The 16,376-nt window shown below is 27.8% G+C and overlaps 2 protein-coding genes across 2 annotated transcripts; both read right to left on the bottom strand.

Annotated features, from left to right (window-relative positions):
- Positions 1-773: 773 nt before the first annotated feature.
- LOC123293142 (ATP-dependent (S)-NAD(P)H-hydrate dehydratase) lies at positions 774-2,554 on the bottom strand. The gene is made up of 2 exons (XM_044873857.1): positions 2,407-2,554; positions 774-1,866 (listed from the first exon to the last, which is right to left on the bottom strand). The coding sequence occupies exon 2, from the start codon at positions 1,839-1,841 to the stop codon at positions 918-920; it is 924 nt and encodes a 307-aa protein (XP_044729792.1). The 5' UTR covers positions 1,842-1,866; positions 2,407-2,554; the 3' UTR covers positions 774-917.
- Positions 2,555-5,201: 2,647 nt separating this feature from the next.
- On the bottom strand, positions 5,202-15,309 carry LOC123291859 (N-acetylgalactosaminyltransferase 6). The gene is made up of 9 exons (XM_044872290.1): positions 15,154-15,309; positions 14,833-14,990; positions 11,909-11,978; positions 11,146-11,287; positions 10,912-11,078; positions 8,812-9,000; positions 8,261-8,438; positions 6,866-7,562; positions 5,202-6,048 (listed from the first exon to the last, which is right to left on the bottom strand). Exons 2-9 carry the CDS (start codon positions 14,968-14,970, stop codon positions 5,878-5,880), a joined length of 1,752 nt encoding a protein of 583 aa, XP_044728225.1. The 5' UTR covers positions 14,971-14,990; positions 15,154-15,309; the 3' UTR covers positions 5,202-5,877.
- Positions 15,310-16,376: the final 1,067 nt, after the last annotated feature.

Below are 16,376 nucleotides of genomic sequence, written 5' to 3'. Positions count from 1 at the left end.
ATGCAGTTAATGTTTTGAAAAACGTTAAAATAGTCATTTTTAAAGCTGGAAAACAATTCGATTGTATGTAAGGGTTAAATCCACTTTAAATTTTTTTTTTTTTTTGGAAAATCAAAGGAAACTTCTAAAAATTTAAATAGTTTTATATTTTGAGCGTCCGCTACATTACTTGAAAAAATCATTTAGATTTTTGTCCACGTACAAATCACAATATGTTTGTTTACCTTATTAGAAACCAGTAACTTTAACCAGTTTCAAAATTTCTATACAAACTTTCGATTAGAAACACACTTCAGAATTTCAATACTAGCAAAATTTATTTCAGCCCTTAAAAGAAACCTTTTTTTTCAAATATCTCGCTACTGCACCACTGTACGATCTCGAAAGCAAACTTTCTAAATTTTACTTTATCATATTTACTGGTTTAGACTGCAAAATTAACTGTGAGTACCTAAATCAATAAATCACAGAACATTTTTATGTATTGATACTATTTTACTTCTCCTCAACCTGAACATATTGGTTACGCCCGTGCTTATATCACAACAACTTGTTTTTATAGCCCATACCTACCTTTAAATTTCTTAATTTTATTTTATTTCAAATCTTATATTACAATTAATACTTATTGTTTTTAAACAGTCCATTTCAATACAAAATATTTAAAACAGACAATCTATTTATGATTCAAGTCATATTTATAAAATAATTGAAACAATAAAAACTATTGATTTCAATTTAAAATTTTATTAAAATGATCTATAAATTAGTTTTTATTAAAATACATAGTTGTAAAGATGAACAATAAACCTATTTTAGAATATGTAAAAATAATATACATGTGTTAACTAGAAGTGATAATTAATTAAAAATATGTATACAAATCTAAATAAAAGTAATCAATGTGATAAATGCCATTAGGATTTTTCAAATACTTCACGAAATGCAACAGATATTTCTTGAATCATATCCGTAGTAGTCATGCTTCGTCCAAGTTTAGCAAAAGCTTTTGCGTTACATTCCCTAGTTAATCTACAAGCTCCATACGCAGCAATCATTGCTTTTAAATTTTTCGTTGTCCCACCTTCTAAAATTATATCTGATGTTAATGCCCATGATAAGAAAGTTCCTAACGAACCACTTAAGAGATCCCCTTGTCCTCCACATCTTCGACCTGATCCAACAGCAGTACATCCAACAACATTTTCACAATCAAAAATTGAATCCACTTGTGCTTTTCTAACAATTATTATATTTTCACCTAAAGCTCGTAACTTTTGAACTGTTACTTCTACTTCTTCGCTAGCATCAACAGGTACTTTAAATATGCGTGAATATTCCATTGCATTTGGGGTTAAAACAGCTAATGGATAATTCCTAATGACATCTGGACAATTTGCAACGATAAATAATCCATCTGCATCAATCACCAAGGGTTTTTCAAGTGCACGGCATTTTCCTATAATTTGTTTGACAGTTTCCATTATTTTTGGATCACGTCCTAAACCTGGTCCAATAATAACTACATGTAAACGGTTCAACATTTTTTCAATATATTCAACTGCATCTTCGGCATCCAATACTGGATGAACAATTAATTCTGGACTGTATGATTTTATAACAGTTGATGAATCTTTTGTACAAAAAACATATACCAAATCCGCGCCAACTTTTAAAGCACTGATCGCCGCAAAATATGGTGCGCCTGTATATTCTTTTGAACCACCGATAATACCCACACGTCCATATTCACCTTTACGTTTTAACAATGTGATTTTAGGTACAATTTGTTTTGATAAATTTAAAAAATTTGGTTCGTCACGTATTGTTGGTGTACTCATTGTTCTGTTTATTACTTTATAGATACTAAAACATAAATTAAAACTTATTCGATTTTTATACGTCAAATACAACATGACGAATCATAAAATATGTTGAATATTTTTGTGGTTGAAGTCTTGGATAGATACATTTTTATACCTATGTTATTATTTTAACTTAAATCTATTTTACCACAAACAAAAACAAACTTGTTGATGTTATTATTATTGCATGATGTTGATATTTTATCAAATATTTGATTGCAACATGAAGTATTGTTAAACGATAAATAAAATAACTTTAAAAAACCAAATTATTATCTGAGAGAATCCGACATGACATCTATTAATACACAAGAAAAGTGTACAATATGATCAAAGTTACAAACACTAATTTTAATACACAAATTACGATACAGTCGAATCTCTAAAACTCGAAAATGAGCAGATTGTTTTTAAATCCTTTGCATCTAATTTAGCTCCATAAACCATATATTTTAAATTAAAAGCCCCTATTACACACATATTGTTTGTAAACCTTGAAAACCTAAGATGAGTCGACGTTTTAATTTTAATTACTTCTTACCTCTGAATTCTAACTTTTGAATGTTACTTGAGGCACAAAATATACGATGGGTAAACTATCCATCCAATAATATTTGGACTATATCCATATAGTCCAATGATACTCGCCAAAAACATAGAAATACATTCTTCATAGAATTAATTTTATCTCATTGAGACATATCTAGAATCAAATGTGATATACCCGCGCACAAAAGAAGGAGTGTTAAACAATTATTGTTATCTCGATTTTTTTGAGGGAAATAGCTGTAAAAAAATAAATTTGAACAAAACATTGTTATATCCCAAAATTTGTATTTGCATTTATGTTATTATTAGTATACAAAGTTAACAAGAATTCCTTAATCCTTTTATTATATACAATAATTAAAATAAAAAATTGTTACAAAAACATATAAAAAAGAATTATTATCGGCTAAACAAATGAATATAAAAAATTCTAATATTTATTGTCTAGAATATTGCTGGAGATACAATTTATACCTATAGTCGCATCAAGGAATGTTTTTACTCAGGAGTCCTCAATAACAGCTCCAATTTTGATGATTTTTTTTTTTAATGATTCTTTTTGTATATTATTTAAAATCAGAAACATTTCATAGGGGGGAAATAGTCTGGAGGGGGAAAAGGCAACTGATATAGCCGACTGATATATTGACGCCCAGTCTAAATCCCTAATGATAGAAGTTTGAATTTTCGAGAAGGTATCGAGTGTCATTAAGGAAAGGATTTTCGAAGGATTTTTCGAAATTCATCCCCTAAATGGGCGAAATTGGGGATGAAATATTGTATGAAAATATATACAAATCTTCTTTTTGTAATTCTCTACTTAACCGATTTTAAAAATTCTTTTATCTATAGAATGCCATATTATCAGCAAATAACATAGGCTGTATTTTATTTTCAAAAAAAGGTTCTGCATCAAAAGCAAACATCGATTAGATAATGAAATCGACATTTTTGAGTTCACTACGTTAAAATTATTTCATCTATATATTCTTTTAAAATAATTAGGGATTTGCAATAAAAGTTAAAATGCATTAATTAGTGAACAAAAGTGTAGGTAAGAGAATTGAAGGCTATAACCTGGATAACTGTTAGGCATTTATATTGTTTAAACAATATTTGTGCAACCTATATAAAAAAATCACTTTTGTGTGATTTTTTTTACAAAAAATGTATTTTAATTTTTGGTGCCTAACCCTAACTTTTTTGGAAAGAAAATACAACCCATGTTAATTGGTGATAAAGTAGCATTCTATTGAAATGATTTTTAAAATCAGTTAATTAGAGAAGTCTAAAATAAAGATTTGTACATATTTTCATACAAACTTTCATCCCCTATTTCACCCTTTTAGGGAATAAAATTTGGAAACATACTTTCTTAAATGACACTTTCAGTATAAAATCAACATCCTCTCGAAATTTCAAACTTCTATCACTAACGATTTAAGCTGGGCGTTGATATACCAGTCGTGACATTGCCTTTTCCCTCTCGAGATAATTTCCCCCGTCTGAAATGTTTCTGGTTTTCAACAATATATAAAAGAAACATTTTTTTTTAAATTCATCAAAATTGGAGTTGTTACAGAGGACTCCAGAATGGCTATTTTATGTATTTCTTTATGCGACTACTACTAAAAAATATATAGTTTACATTTGTTTTGCACAAAAATTTTAATGTTTTTCATTTAAGAACATGTACTTACATTTTCCCGATTAAAATACTTAAAAAATAAAATACCCACAAATTATAAAAAAAATGATTATAAAAAAATTATATAATATACATATATTAGTTCTTATTTCTAATTTTGTAATTTTTAATATTCATTAGTAGCATTCAAGGTCCGTAGAAAGTTTATTGAATAGAAAAAGATTTTGTTCTTACTACTGTCACCGCAGATTTTCAATGATCAAAACCTATTGAAAAAAATCTTCCTCTATCCAAAACGATTTATGGCACTTATTTCCACAGTTAATTAGTATTACTATCGTAGAAATCAAAGGCTACTAAAATCTGATATATATTGCGATTACCCGTACAGATTATTTAGAGGATGCGATATTAAAATTGCAAACATTATTTTGTAAGAAAAACATGAAATTTATTTTTAACAAAGGAAACTCTAAATTCAGAACATAGGATACAAAATAAAAAAACTTCACAAATTTCTTAGTCTTGTATAATGTATGTTCCTGCCGTTTTGCTGTCAAAATATTAAAATTTGTAAAAAATATTTAAATAATATAAATAAACGAACATCGCAAATTAAAAATGAATTAAACATAAAATGAAAATATATTGAACATCTTTATTAGTTGGTATGTTCAAAAACATTATAGTTTTAAAAAGCTTTAAATTAATTTATTAAGCATGAAGAATAAATAATCTATAAAGTTTTCATTGTTTATTTAAATATTAAAATACTAAACTATAAAGCAAGTAGAGTCGAAAACTATTTAGTTTTATAGAATACTTAGTTCCCAATAAACAGTTCTATTTGGGGCACTATTAGGACAATTTGCATAACAATGATCTAATTTCCCGTTAATAAATATCCCATTCAAAATAATTTAAATTCTTATAAATCAACAGCCCTAAATCATTTTATATTATTATTGAAGTCTGTAATTATTTGTCATTTTTATGTTCATGGATGATAAAAATAGAATTTCTGACTAGAATAATTTTAATTTCTTTTCATTTTATTATTTTGGACTCTACCGTATTTAATAATGAAATGAAAAAGGTTAAAAAAGAATAAATGCAATTATTTCACATTTTATCACAGATTTAGTTCTAATAGTGAAATACTATGTAAGTACTTATTAAATATTGAGTGTTTTTTACAGGGCTATTTTAATTTGGCAATACATGTTCTAGTTACAACCAATTTCCCTGGTGGAAAAAATATTTGAAGAAAGAATAAGAAATTATGAAAAAGTCTTAGGAACTTTGAATTTCACAACGTTTTCGGACTAGTCTAATTCAGAGTTATTCAGAGTTCTTAATACTTTTTTAAAGTTTCTAAGACTTTTTCAGAGTTTCCTAAGATTTATTAAGACTTCTTTTTTCAAATATTTTTTCCACCAGGGCTGGCAACTAATTTGTGTTTAATTTGTACATAAAAATATTTCAAATGAAGCCAAACCAAGGCCATTATCACAATTTTTATGTTTTTTATTCATTTTAATACCTCTATTTCATTTTAAAAGAGACTTTTACGTTTATTTAAATGAATTTTTTGTATACCTCTAAAAAACACTCGTTGGTAAGACTATGTCAGGAATTGTTTTAGACTACAAAAGCGAAACATTCGGTGCAACCGAAAATCATAGTTAATTTTTGTCTATTAATATGGCAATTCCATTTTATTTTTTTATCACTGTAAAGGAGTTAATTTTTTATTTTATTACAAAATGCTTCAGTCAGTTAATTCGTTATATCGTCTAATAATTATGTAAAGGATTATAATTTTTCCTGATAACCGGATTCTAAGGCTTTTGAGTCCACAATTTCAAATTGCCATTTTTGTGTTGGAGAATTCTTATCACACACGCTCATATACACTTGTTTTCTACCAAAATCAGCATCCAAACAGCGTTTATCATGTTCGCCATGGACTAACCATTTATGTTTCTGTAAAAAAACCACATAAGTAATAAAAAAATAATTTACAATACGTATTCAATAATTTAATATTTTATTTCAGAAAAAGGATCAAGAGTTCGGGAGTTACTTTAAACAAATTATCGAAGCCCCATAGTTTTTACACCCAGTCATATTTTGTTTTTGGGAAAAAATCTTCATTGCCATTTAAATCTGTCCCATAATGCTTCATACGACCCATAATGCTTCATAAATTATGTCTTACAAATGATTTGCATAAAAAGCGTAAATTAAACTAGAAACTTGAATATTTTTCAGTTCATATCAATAGATTGATATAGTTAAGTAATAAAAATCACGGATCTGTAGATTGAAATGTTTAAAAATGATGAAATATCTGATACATATCAATGACAAAGAATAAAATAATGTAATGAACAGATCGTAAACCACGAGAATAAGTTCGATAGTCATACATAAATTCATCCTAATTTACGTCATATTGACAAATTCACAAAATATTTTAAAAAAAGCGTAAAACGATGAATGGTAGGTTGTTTTAGATAAGAGATAAATATCAATACTTAAGAGCAATAGTAAATTTCTATTGCTGGAGGAATCGAATTTTATAAAAAAATGGCAGTAAAGCTCTTCTAAGAAATTCATAGTCTTTTAGTTTTGCTCTTAAAAACCATTCAAAACTTCAGTATTCCCCTAGCTTTACCTTTCAGTAAATTATTTTGTTACTAGACCAAACAAAGCCCTGAAGTCTAGCCGCCCCCACATTCAGCTATTTGAATATTTTATTTACCAACAGAATCAATTAAAATCAAATATTTTTACATACCTCATCATAATACCAATACTGATTTCCCTTATCTCCATGACATCCATATAACAAAACGGGAGCCTTTTTATGTGAGGTAGCCACATCCCAACACATTTTCCCACCATTTACTCGAATATCTTTGTGCCATGAAAGTGAAAAAGTTAATTTCGGATCATCCACTGAACATGTTTTTAAATCAATTCGTGTATTTTGTTTTTCATTATCAACATTAATACACAGCTCGGGATCAATAGCGCTAGTAATACGACCCTTAGCAAAATCATTCGGTTCAACTGGTGGATATTTTACTACTAAATCAAATGCTATATTCTCAATAAACCATTTAAAACTTTTGCACTGTAATTTTGTACGAATCGACTTAGGTAGTGTTAAATCACCAGGATCTATACTACGATAATATGGATGACGCATGTAGAGATATTCTGCATATTCATCCATCCATACTTCTGCCACACGACGATAGTTTTTAGCAAGAAAATCTCCAATGCCCGGATTGGGAAACGGTACAAATTTTCTGTAAATATGACCAACACGCGAACATGGAGCATCATACATCTGTCCATGGCATTGCCAAATTTTAAAACTTAATTCGTATTGTTCACCACCCCAAATGACTAATTCTTCATCATACCCTCCAAGTTCCCAAAAGAACTTTGCACTTATTGCAAATAATCCACCGGCCATTATTGGACTCCTACAAATAAAATTTAATAATTATGAGATGTTTAAATGAAAAAAAAAATTCTAGGTTGAAATTTCAAAAACAACAAATCTCCGATTAGATTTCAATTTCCGATAAGCATTTAAAGCCCACCTGAAATGTTTTTAGGTCGTTATAATAACATAAAATGAGTTTATTATTCTCAGAAATCATTATAATTTGCCATTTAATTTAGACAATTTTTTAATTTGTTAATTTGGACGCATGAATCAATTTTTGTAATATAAATGCAATATTTCGACCACAAAATTCGTCATCATCAATTTATTTTTTTTATACTGATTATGGATACATTGTACTAGAAATACGTATTTATAAAACAAAAATTGATCCAAGCATTGAGACGAATACCTAGACTTCTCATTAATTATCTTTGACAAATTAATGGTTAGGCAACAATCAATCAATCTACTCAAAATCTACTAAAAGTATTGAATTGAATTTTTTTGTATTAAGCTAAGCGGACGCTATTTTCCAAATTTGAAATAAACCAAAGCTTTAATTTGCGAATAATTGACAAAAACTTCTTTCGAAATAAAATTTTATATCTTGAAAACGAAATGGATTCGTGAAAAATTCCTTTAGGTATTCTAACTTATCATATAAAATCCGGTTGTAAAATTTAACTAATAGGGATTTATCGCTATTGGCACCCCAGTCATTTATATTACCTAAATGGTTCGCTTGGATGTTTTTTGTCTTCCGATAACAAATTAAGGCGCTTGTAATCAAAATTCCAATCAAATGCTCCCCTAGCACCCTCGTCTTGAGCACGATAATTAAATGTTTCATAGTCAATAACATCGATAAATGGGCATACACATGTTCGATAATCCAGTGCAATAGGTTCTAAAATAAAAATTATTAATTGAAATTTTAACACAACTTGAAGGCGATGCATTTTTTATATTTATTATGTGTCACTACCGCACTAAAAATTAAAAGCTCAAATAAGACAAGGTGTCTAAGAGATGTCCCCTTTCTAGTATTTGATTTATATGTTATAGTTACCTTACAAAATTTATCAACTTATCGATTAAAATGACACACCATGTATTTAAAAGAAATATAAAAAAATTAAAAAATTATATTTCTCTCGCTTTTTTATTGCGTTAATGACATATAATTTAAATCTCTTAATTCATTAACCGTTTTATTGCTTAATTTCGTTTGCGCCAAACAACTACATTACCATATGGTTATAAAGAAAAATTTAATTTACCTAATAAGGGTGGCAGCCAATTTACATTCGCTTCAGTGTGTGAGTCTAAAAAAACCAGTACATCACCCTTTGCAACCTTAGCACCAGCTAAGCGAGCACGAATTAACCCCCATCGATGTTCCAAATGTATGACACTTGTTTTGGTTAAATTCACTTTTAAATAATCATCAAGTTGTTGTTTTAAAAATTCTAAAAAAAAGTATAATAATTTAGTAGTTTTACTTCAAACAATATTTATTGCTTCAAACAATACTGAATATTGGCTTTTCAAGTTTTTTCTAATTTGGTTCAAAATTAAATATGAGCAGAAACTGTTAAAAGCAATGAATTAAAAATTTAAACTTAATACTAAATATTGACTTTTGAATATATTGTTTTAATTGAATCCAATTGCCATTTATATACTACTTGGAAACCATCTCGGCCATTAATAATATATGAAGTAAGAAGAGTTTTTATGGACGTTCTTATGTATAAAATAAAGAGGGGATGAGTATTGTGTGTGATGTACGCTGTATCGTATATGTACAACTTCAAGTGATGTACAAGTGATGAAACGCATATACAACTACAAATCAAATGATATGATTACACTCGCATCACATACACTACACATCTCCTCTTTGTTTTATACATAAGAACGTACATAAAAACTTTTCTTACTTTATTATAAATGGCTAACGAGATGGTTTCCAAGTTGTATATATCAATAATACAGAATACAAAATGGAATCGAATTTAATAAATGGCATATGGGCTACGGGGTCGATCTATCTTGAATTTATAACGACTTTTTTGAATATACATATGTATCGGGAATTTCATCTATATAAAATATTTTTAAGTATCAAGTAAAATATTTCAAAACTATAAGGAATTCCCTTTAAGTGCATTATATGGTAAACAATTAAATTCACAAATCGGTATTATTAATAAACAACATTCGCCATTGAAACAAGGTTTTAATTTGTATATCTTCCATTGGGAGGCTCGCAAGATGGTGGATGAGAGAATTTCGACTATTTTCCAAAATTATATGAGAGGATCAAAATTAGCTCTGTAGTCTTGTAGGTAAAAGCAAGATTTTCAGAGGAAGAAACTTTGAATGAAATTCAACATCCCCGGGTCCTAGAAAAGACACTTGGCTGTGAATTAAATATCGAACATTAATGAACAAATCGATCACTAAATAATATTATTACGATCAGTCATTTAAAAAGAACAGTATTTAGAATTGGGATGGTGAACGTGGATGTAGGACGGGAATGGAACTGTGAACAAATTAACATTTATGTAAACGACCTTTAGTTGGAAAAATTTTGTTGATATGATTGAAGTGTGTTTATGAAATTAATATTATTTTTGCAATCGATTATGATAATATACTTTATTATAATAAGGTATAAAAAGTCAATATCAGAACAAAAAAAAGAATTAAACTCACGCCATCCCCCTTACTCATTAGCGAATTGTGTGATAAACAGAACAAATATACATTATCTTTTCAATATAAAAAAATCTCGAATGTTGAAATATATAATTAATTATACGATAGGATTTTATCATTGAAAATTTATATTTTTTTGTAAATTGACAAGGCCAATAGATAAGTGTCTTGCTATTTTCGATATCATCGGAAAAATTGTTTGTATTTAATATTTTCAAATTTAAAATACACAGAAAATGAATTTAAAAAAATACTATCAATTGAATTGAATGTTTCTGAGTGGGTAAAAATTTCTCAACGCCAAAACTCACAAATAAAGATGTGTAAAGAAAATTTTGTTCCGATCTCCACCGTGTGTATAAAAATAAATGAACAATATTCCAGGAGCTAATAGGATATACCAAAACAAGTATTTTAATATGTGTTTGGAAACGACTCTTTTCGGAGTTACAGTTTTCAAAACTTTTTAGATTTGCATCGAATCTTTTCGTTTTCGGGGACAAATAGAAAAAAATTGGATCGAAATAGACAAAATTTTGCTCAAAAGGTACTCGTTGGAGTCCCCAGGTAAAGTGGGGTCTTCACCAAAAATCCGCTTACTGAAAACCATTATTTTAAAATAATATAATGAAAACTTCGAAAATATTACTAACTTTTAGTACTGCCATCATCGACTAAAATAATTTCGACCAATAATTCTTCAGGAGATCTATTGTATACACTATATACAGTTCGAAGTAATGTACTCCAATGTTCATTGTAAAATGGAATAATAACACTAACTTTTGGCAAATCTTTTAAATAAAATTTTTTTTTACATCTGAAATAAAAATTACATAATTAAATTAATAGCAATAATTTTAATTAATTATATGTACATTCATTACCCAGGGTGACGAATATCTGGAAGAGATCTTTCTACAGAAATGAGATCACTTAGAGCTGCATTAAATCCATTTTGATCATACAATGATTTCTTCAAAGCTTCAGGTATAGATATATTTGCCGCAATTCCATGCTCGCCCAAACCTTTAATACAAATTTTATATAATATATGAGGCGAAAAATGAACGACATATTTTGAATTACTTATAACTTTTTAGTTAATACAATGTCTAAGAAAAAAGTTTGCATGAAATCGAAGTACGGGGAAAATTAAATGTGAGGTAGAAAATAATTAGGCAATCGGGAAACACTACCCCTATAATTTTTTGTACATTTTAAAATCCATTAACTAAGCAGCCTTGTTTTGATAAATGAATGAATTTATCTAAAAAGAGAGTAAAATTTAAACATTGGAGTAATCGTTGATTAGATGGTAAAACGGTACAAAAGGGTCGAAATTTAAGTATGTAGAATTCTCAATAGTTTTATCCAGGGCTATTATTTACTCTTTCCCGCATTTGACTGCGTGAAATTAATCACGTGCATATTGGATAACTAAAATTTTCACAAACATTTTCAACATTAATATTAAACATTACTATAAATTTTCAGCTGAATCTAATTTTTTCAATGTTCAATAACCAATTTATTGTATATATTATTACTATATTATATTCTAAGTATAAACGAAAGTCGACAATAAATTTTTTAAATATTCATACCGAAACTCAATTACTCCAATGTAGTTTAAATTTGAGTAATTACCTGTCCTTTCTTTATCAGCAAAAATTTTCTGAGTATCATGATAATCAATTCTTACAGTTTTATCACGTTCCTAAAAAAATAAATCGTGTTAATTTAATTTACAATTTTTATTTAGAATGCTGATTTTCCACTAAACAAACAAACAAAAACAAAATAGAAATTCGTGTCGAAAAAAACAAAACTGCAACTTTTTAAAAACTTAAAGACTGGCAAAGTGATATCCATTACAGTTTCAGTTTTGTTTTTCAACAAAAACTCAACTATCCGTTTAGCGGAAAACCGACATAAAGCAAATGTTTATAAGAAGGGGCGTGTTTAGGTTCAAAGCAGCTCTAGGCTATTCCAATTGGCCGCCCTTTTGACCTTATTAATCGCAACTGTACTTATATATAGGCTGTTCCGCGACTCGATGGACATCTATATATCTATATATATATATATATATATATATATATATATATATATATATATATATATATATATATATATATATATTGATTTGAACTTGTGGTAGAGAGTGAATAAAACTTTCGATTTAAAAATGTCAAAGAATATGATTTTAAGCTATGTCCATACTCGATGTCCATCGAGTCGCGGAACAGCCTATATATAAGTACAGTTGCGATTAATAAGGTCAAAAGGGCGGCCAATTGGAATAGCCTAGAGCTGCTTTGAACCTAAACACGCCCCTTCTTATAAACATTTGCTTTATGTCGGTTTTCCGCTAAACGGATAGTTGAGTTTTTGTTGAAAAACTTTCGATTTAAAAAAAATGTATATATATATATATATGTATATGTATATATATATACATATACATATATATATATATATATATATATATATATATATATATATATATATATATATATATATATATATATATATATATATATATATATATATATATATATATGTAAATCCGTGCGTTTTTTGTGGCATAGAGTATAATTTTGTCCAAAATCCAATAGTTAAGGAGGTATGGGCACTATTGAATTTAACCATTAGTTGTTTAATTAATTAAAAATTTTTGTATTGCTAATATAATGTAATAATTTTGGTTCAAAATGTCCACCAACATTATTGCTCTTCTAATAATTGAAGACGTACCTCCATTATTTTATCTATGCGTACCTCTCTGAAGAGTATCGTAGCTCTCTGAGTAACATCTTCAATTACTAGAAGTGCAATAATGTGTTGCGAGGTGGCGGGGGCATTTTGAATCAAAATTTTAATTACATTTGTGTTAATAATACAAACTTTTTAATTAATAATAATATACATTAAACTACTTTACCCAAAATGATTGATTTTCAATTATTAAAAATCAATATTCATATTAATTAGGACATCAATTGAATTTGAATTTAGTAAAACATTCTAATGGAAGAAGGTCACTTGTTCATTTCAAACACGAACAATATCTTTTATGGGCAATTAAAATATTTGTCCATTAGTAACGCCTACAAAACCACGGGTAAATGATATTTTTTAAATTAATATACGGTTATTAAATATTAATGTGGAATTATTGATTACTCAAAATTTTTTGATATTATTCTAAAATTGACAAATAAAATAAAATGTTAATACCGCGTAACCTATTTTTACAAAAAATAAAATACACGCTTTTATTAATTTTAATCTAGTTTGTTTTAAGAATAATTTTTTGTCCATTATTAACTTTTATAGTGCATGATGAAGTGTGATAACCCTGGAGCTCAGTTGGTTAAAGCAAAACCAATCCCGTTCGCGGTATGTCTAGGGAAGCTTCATATTTTTAGAAAATATATCCAAGAATATGAAAAATCTAACGAATATCTTATTAAAAGAGTATTAAAGTCAAAAAACGTGTTAATGAAAATATAAAATTTACGGTGTCACATCGGTCAATGTATTTTAACAAAAAATATTTGCCAAACTATAAAATACTCATCTTTAAAAACTAGACATCTCGATACTGTGTGTACTTTAAAATGTTTAAATGGTAGTTATTTTAATATATTTATAGTTAATTACATTAATTCATAGAATTAACACTAAAATTCTAAAGGATTCATCATAACGTTAAACAAAATTTGGAGTTATTCAGGAAAAAGATCAGCCAATACTAAAATTATAGAAAAATACCAACGACTTTAGATCGAGAACCTTAGTTTAACAAGAAACTAATAAAAAGGAAATTTAATAATAACAAGTGAAAACAAACAATTGACTGAGTTAATTATGTACTACCATGCATAAATAGTGTTGATTACTGTATCACATTGCACATACATATACAATTTGTATAAGACATTCTATACAATTTACGCCTAATTTGCGCTCTCACGGGTAAACAGTGATGTTTACGAAAAAATGTTTCAAACAAAAGTTGTTTATTTTTTAATAAGGAACATTTTTTATCTTTAATTTTTTGTTCTATCTCTAACGATTTACAAGATGGGCCTTACGGACCCATAGGTCAAGACCCAATTGACCTATGTTGCTCATTTACGAACTCGACTTCACTTTTTACGTCCTGAATACGCTGTATAAATTTCAGCTTGATATACAGGACTAATTAGGTGATTTTATGAACACCTATACCAAAATTTTGTGCGTAGCATCAATATTTTTAAGCGTTACAAACTTGGGACTAAACTTAGTATACCTTGCATTTTACATATATGCATGGTATAATAATTGATAATGGGCAAGGATATTCGTACACAATTTTGTTTGGAGTGTAATTTAAGAAGCTTGTCTCAGATTGAGTTAGTTGAGTCGAATAAATTTGAGTTTGTGATTTTTGTTTATAAATACGACTCACAATAGTCGAGACTCACTTGTGTACGAAGCCAGCGAAAAATTAATAGATAAACGCACAAGAAGGTGGAGATATATAAAATTCGATTAAGTGAATATACAAAAATTATACTTACTCGAAAAGATGGAACTAAAATTAATTCATTATTCTCATACTCTGGTGAGCGAATTATTTTAAATGTAAGCACTGTACATGAAATTGTTAAACCCGCGATTACCACAAACTTGATCAAGCTAACAATGTTACGTCTCATTTTGATCCAAATGCATTTTTCTGAAAAAATAAATAAATAAATTTTCAAATTCATTTGTTAAAAATCTAAGTTTCATACAAAAATTAACATTTTAATAAATTTTTCTAACATAACCTCTAGTCGTTATGGATATTTAATATACAATTATTTAAATAATGCACACAAAACAGAATAAGTACTTACTGAAACTCGAATTTCTTTTAAAATTTTTTTTATTGAAGTCAAGAAAATTTATTGTCGCACAAAAACAGTGGAAGCACTTATCAACTAGTCAAATCTGTTCATTGAAGTCACAATGTTTGGTGCAGGCAGTCAGGGCATTGTTTTAAATGGTTTTAATCAAAAACACTTATTAATTAAATGTGTTCATACCGAATAAATTTTGTTCTTATCATTAAAAATTCATTGAGATATAATTTTGGTGTTATTATTTATGCTTTAGGCAATAAATTTAGTTATTAAAAACATACGTCTACTTATTAAATTACAATAAAGGTCTTTTTTAATTAACAGTTGATAGAAATTTGTTTATGTACAATCAATTTTTAGATTTTTATTATTGCTTGCATGTTTACATGTTTACATACAATTTGAAATCAAGCTCGTTTAAATTTATAAATATCATTAAAAATAGAAGGTAATTAAGGTAATCTATTATTGCAATAACTGAGTAATAAAAAGTTATGAATGATAAGCATAATTTTTACAAACTGAGTATTGAATTTTGAACTACTTTGAGATTATGTTACTTGAGATTGTGTATATATTGAATCTATAAAAAACAAGTGAAAATAAACAATTGACTGAGTTAATTGTTAAAATACCATGTATAGACAGTGTTGATGACGCTATCGCTTGTTTTTTGACGTCACGTAAATAACAAAAGATATCCAATAGTCACACACACATAACTGATATTCCTATATTAATACATACTATAAAATTTGCACCTAATTAACGCCCTCGTGGGTAAACAGTGATGTTTACAAAAAAATGTTTCAAACAAAAGTTCTTTATTTTTTTATAAGGAACATTTTTTACTTTTAAACTTCTGTTCTATCTCTATCGGTTTGCAAGATGGGTCCTACGGACCCAAGACTCAATTGACCTATATTGCTCATTTACGAACCCGACCTCACTTTTTACTTCCTGAGTACGCTATAAAAATTTCAGCTTGATATCTCTTTTCGTTTTTGAGTTATCGTGTTGGCAGACAGACGGACAGACAACCAGAAATGGACTAATTAGGTGATTCTATGAACACCTATACCAAAATTTTTTTCGTAGCATCAATATTTTTAAGCGTTACAAAACTTGGGACTAAACTTAATATACTATGTATATTTCATATATACATGGTATAAAAATTAAGATAGATAGTTTTACTGCCTCCAATTTAAATTTTT

Source organism: Chrysoperla carnea, chromosome 2 (assembly GCF_905475395.1).
Source record: "Chrysoperla carnea chromosome 2, inChrCarn1.1, whole genome shotgun sequence".
In the NCBI taxonomy this organism is placed as follows: Eukaryota; Metazoa; Arthropoda; class Insecta; order Neuroptera; family Chrysopidae; genus Chrysoperla; species Chrysoperla carnea.
This window is presented reverse-complemented; position numbering and strand designations above follow the sequence as displayed.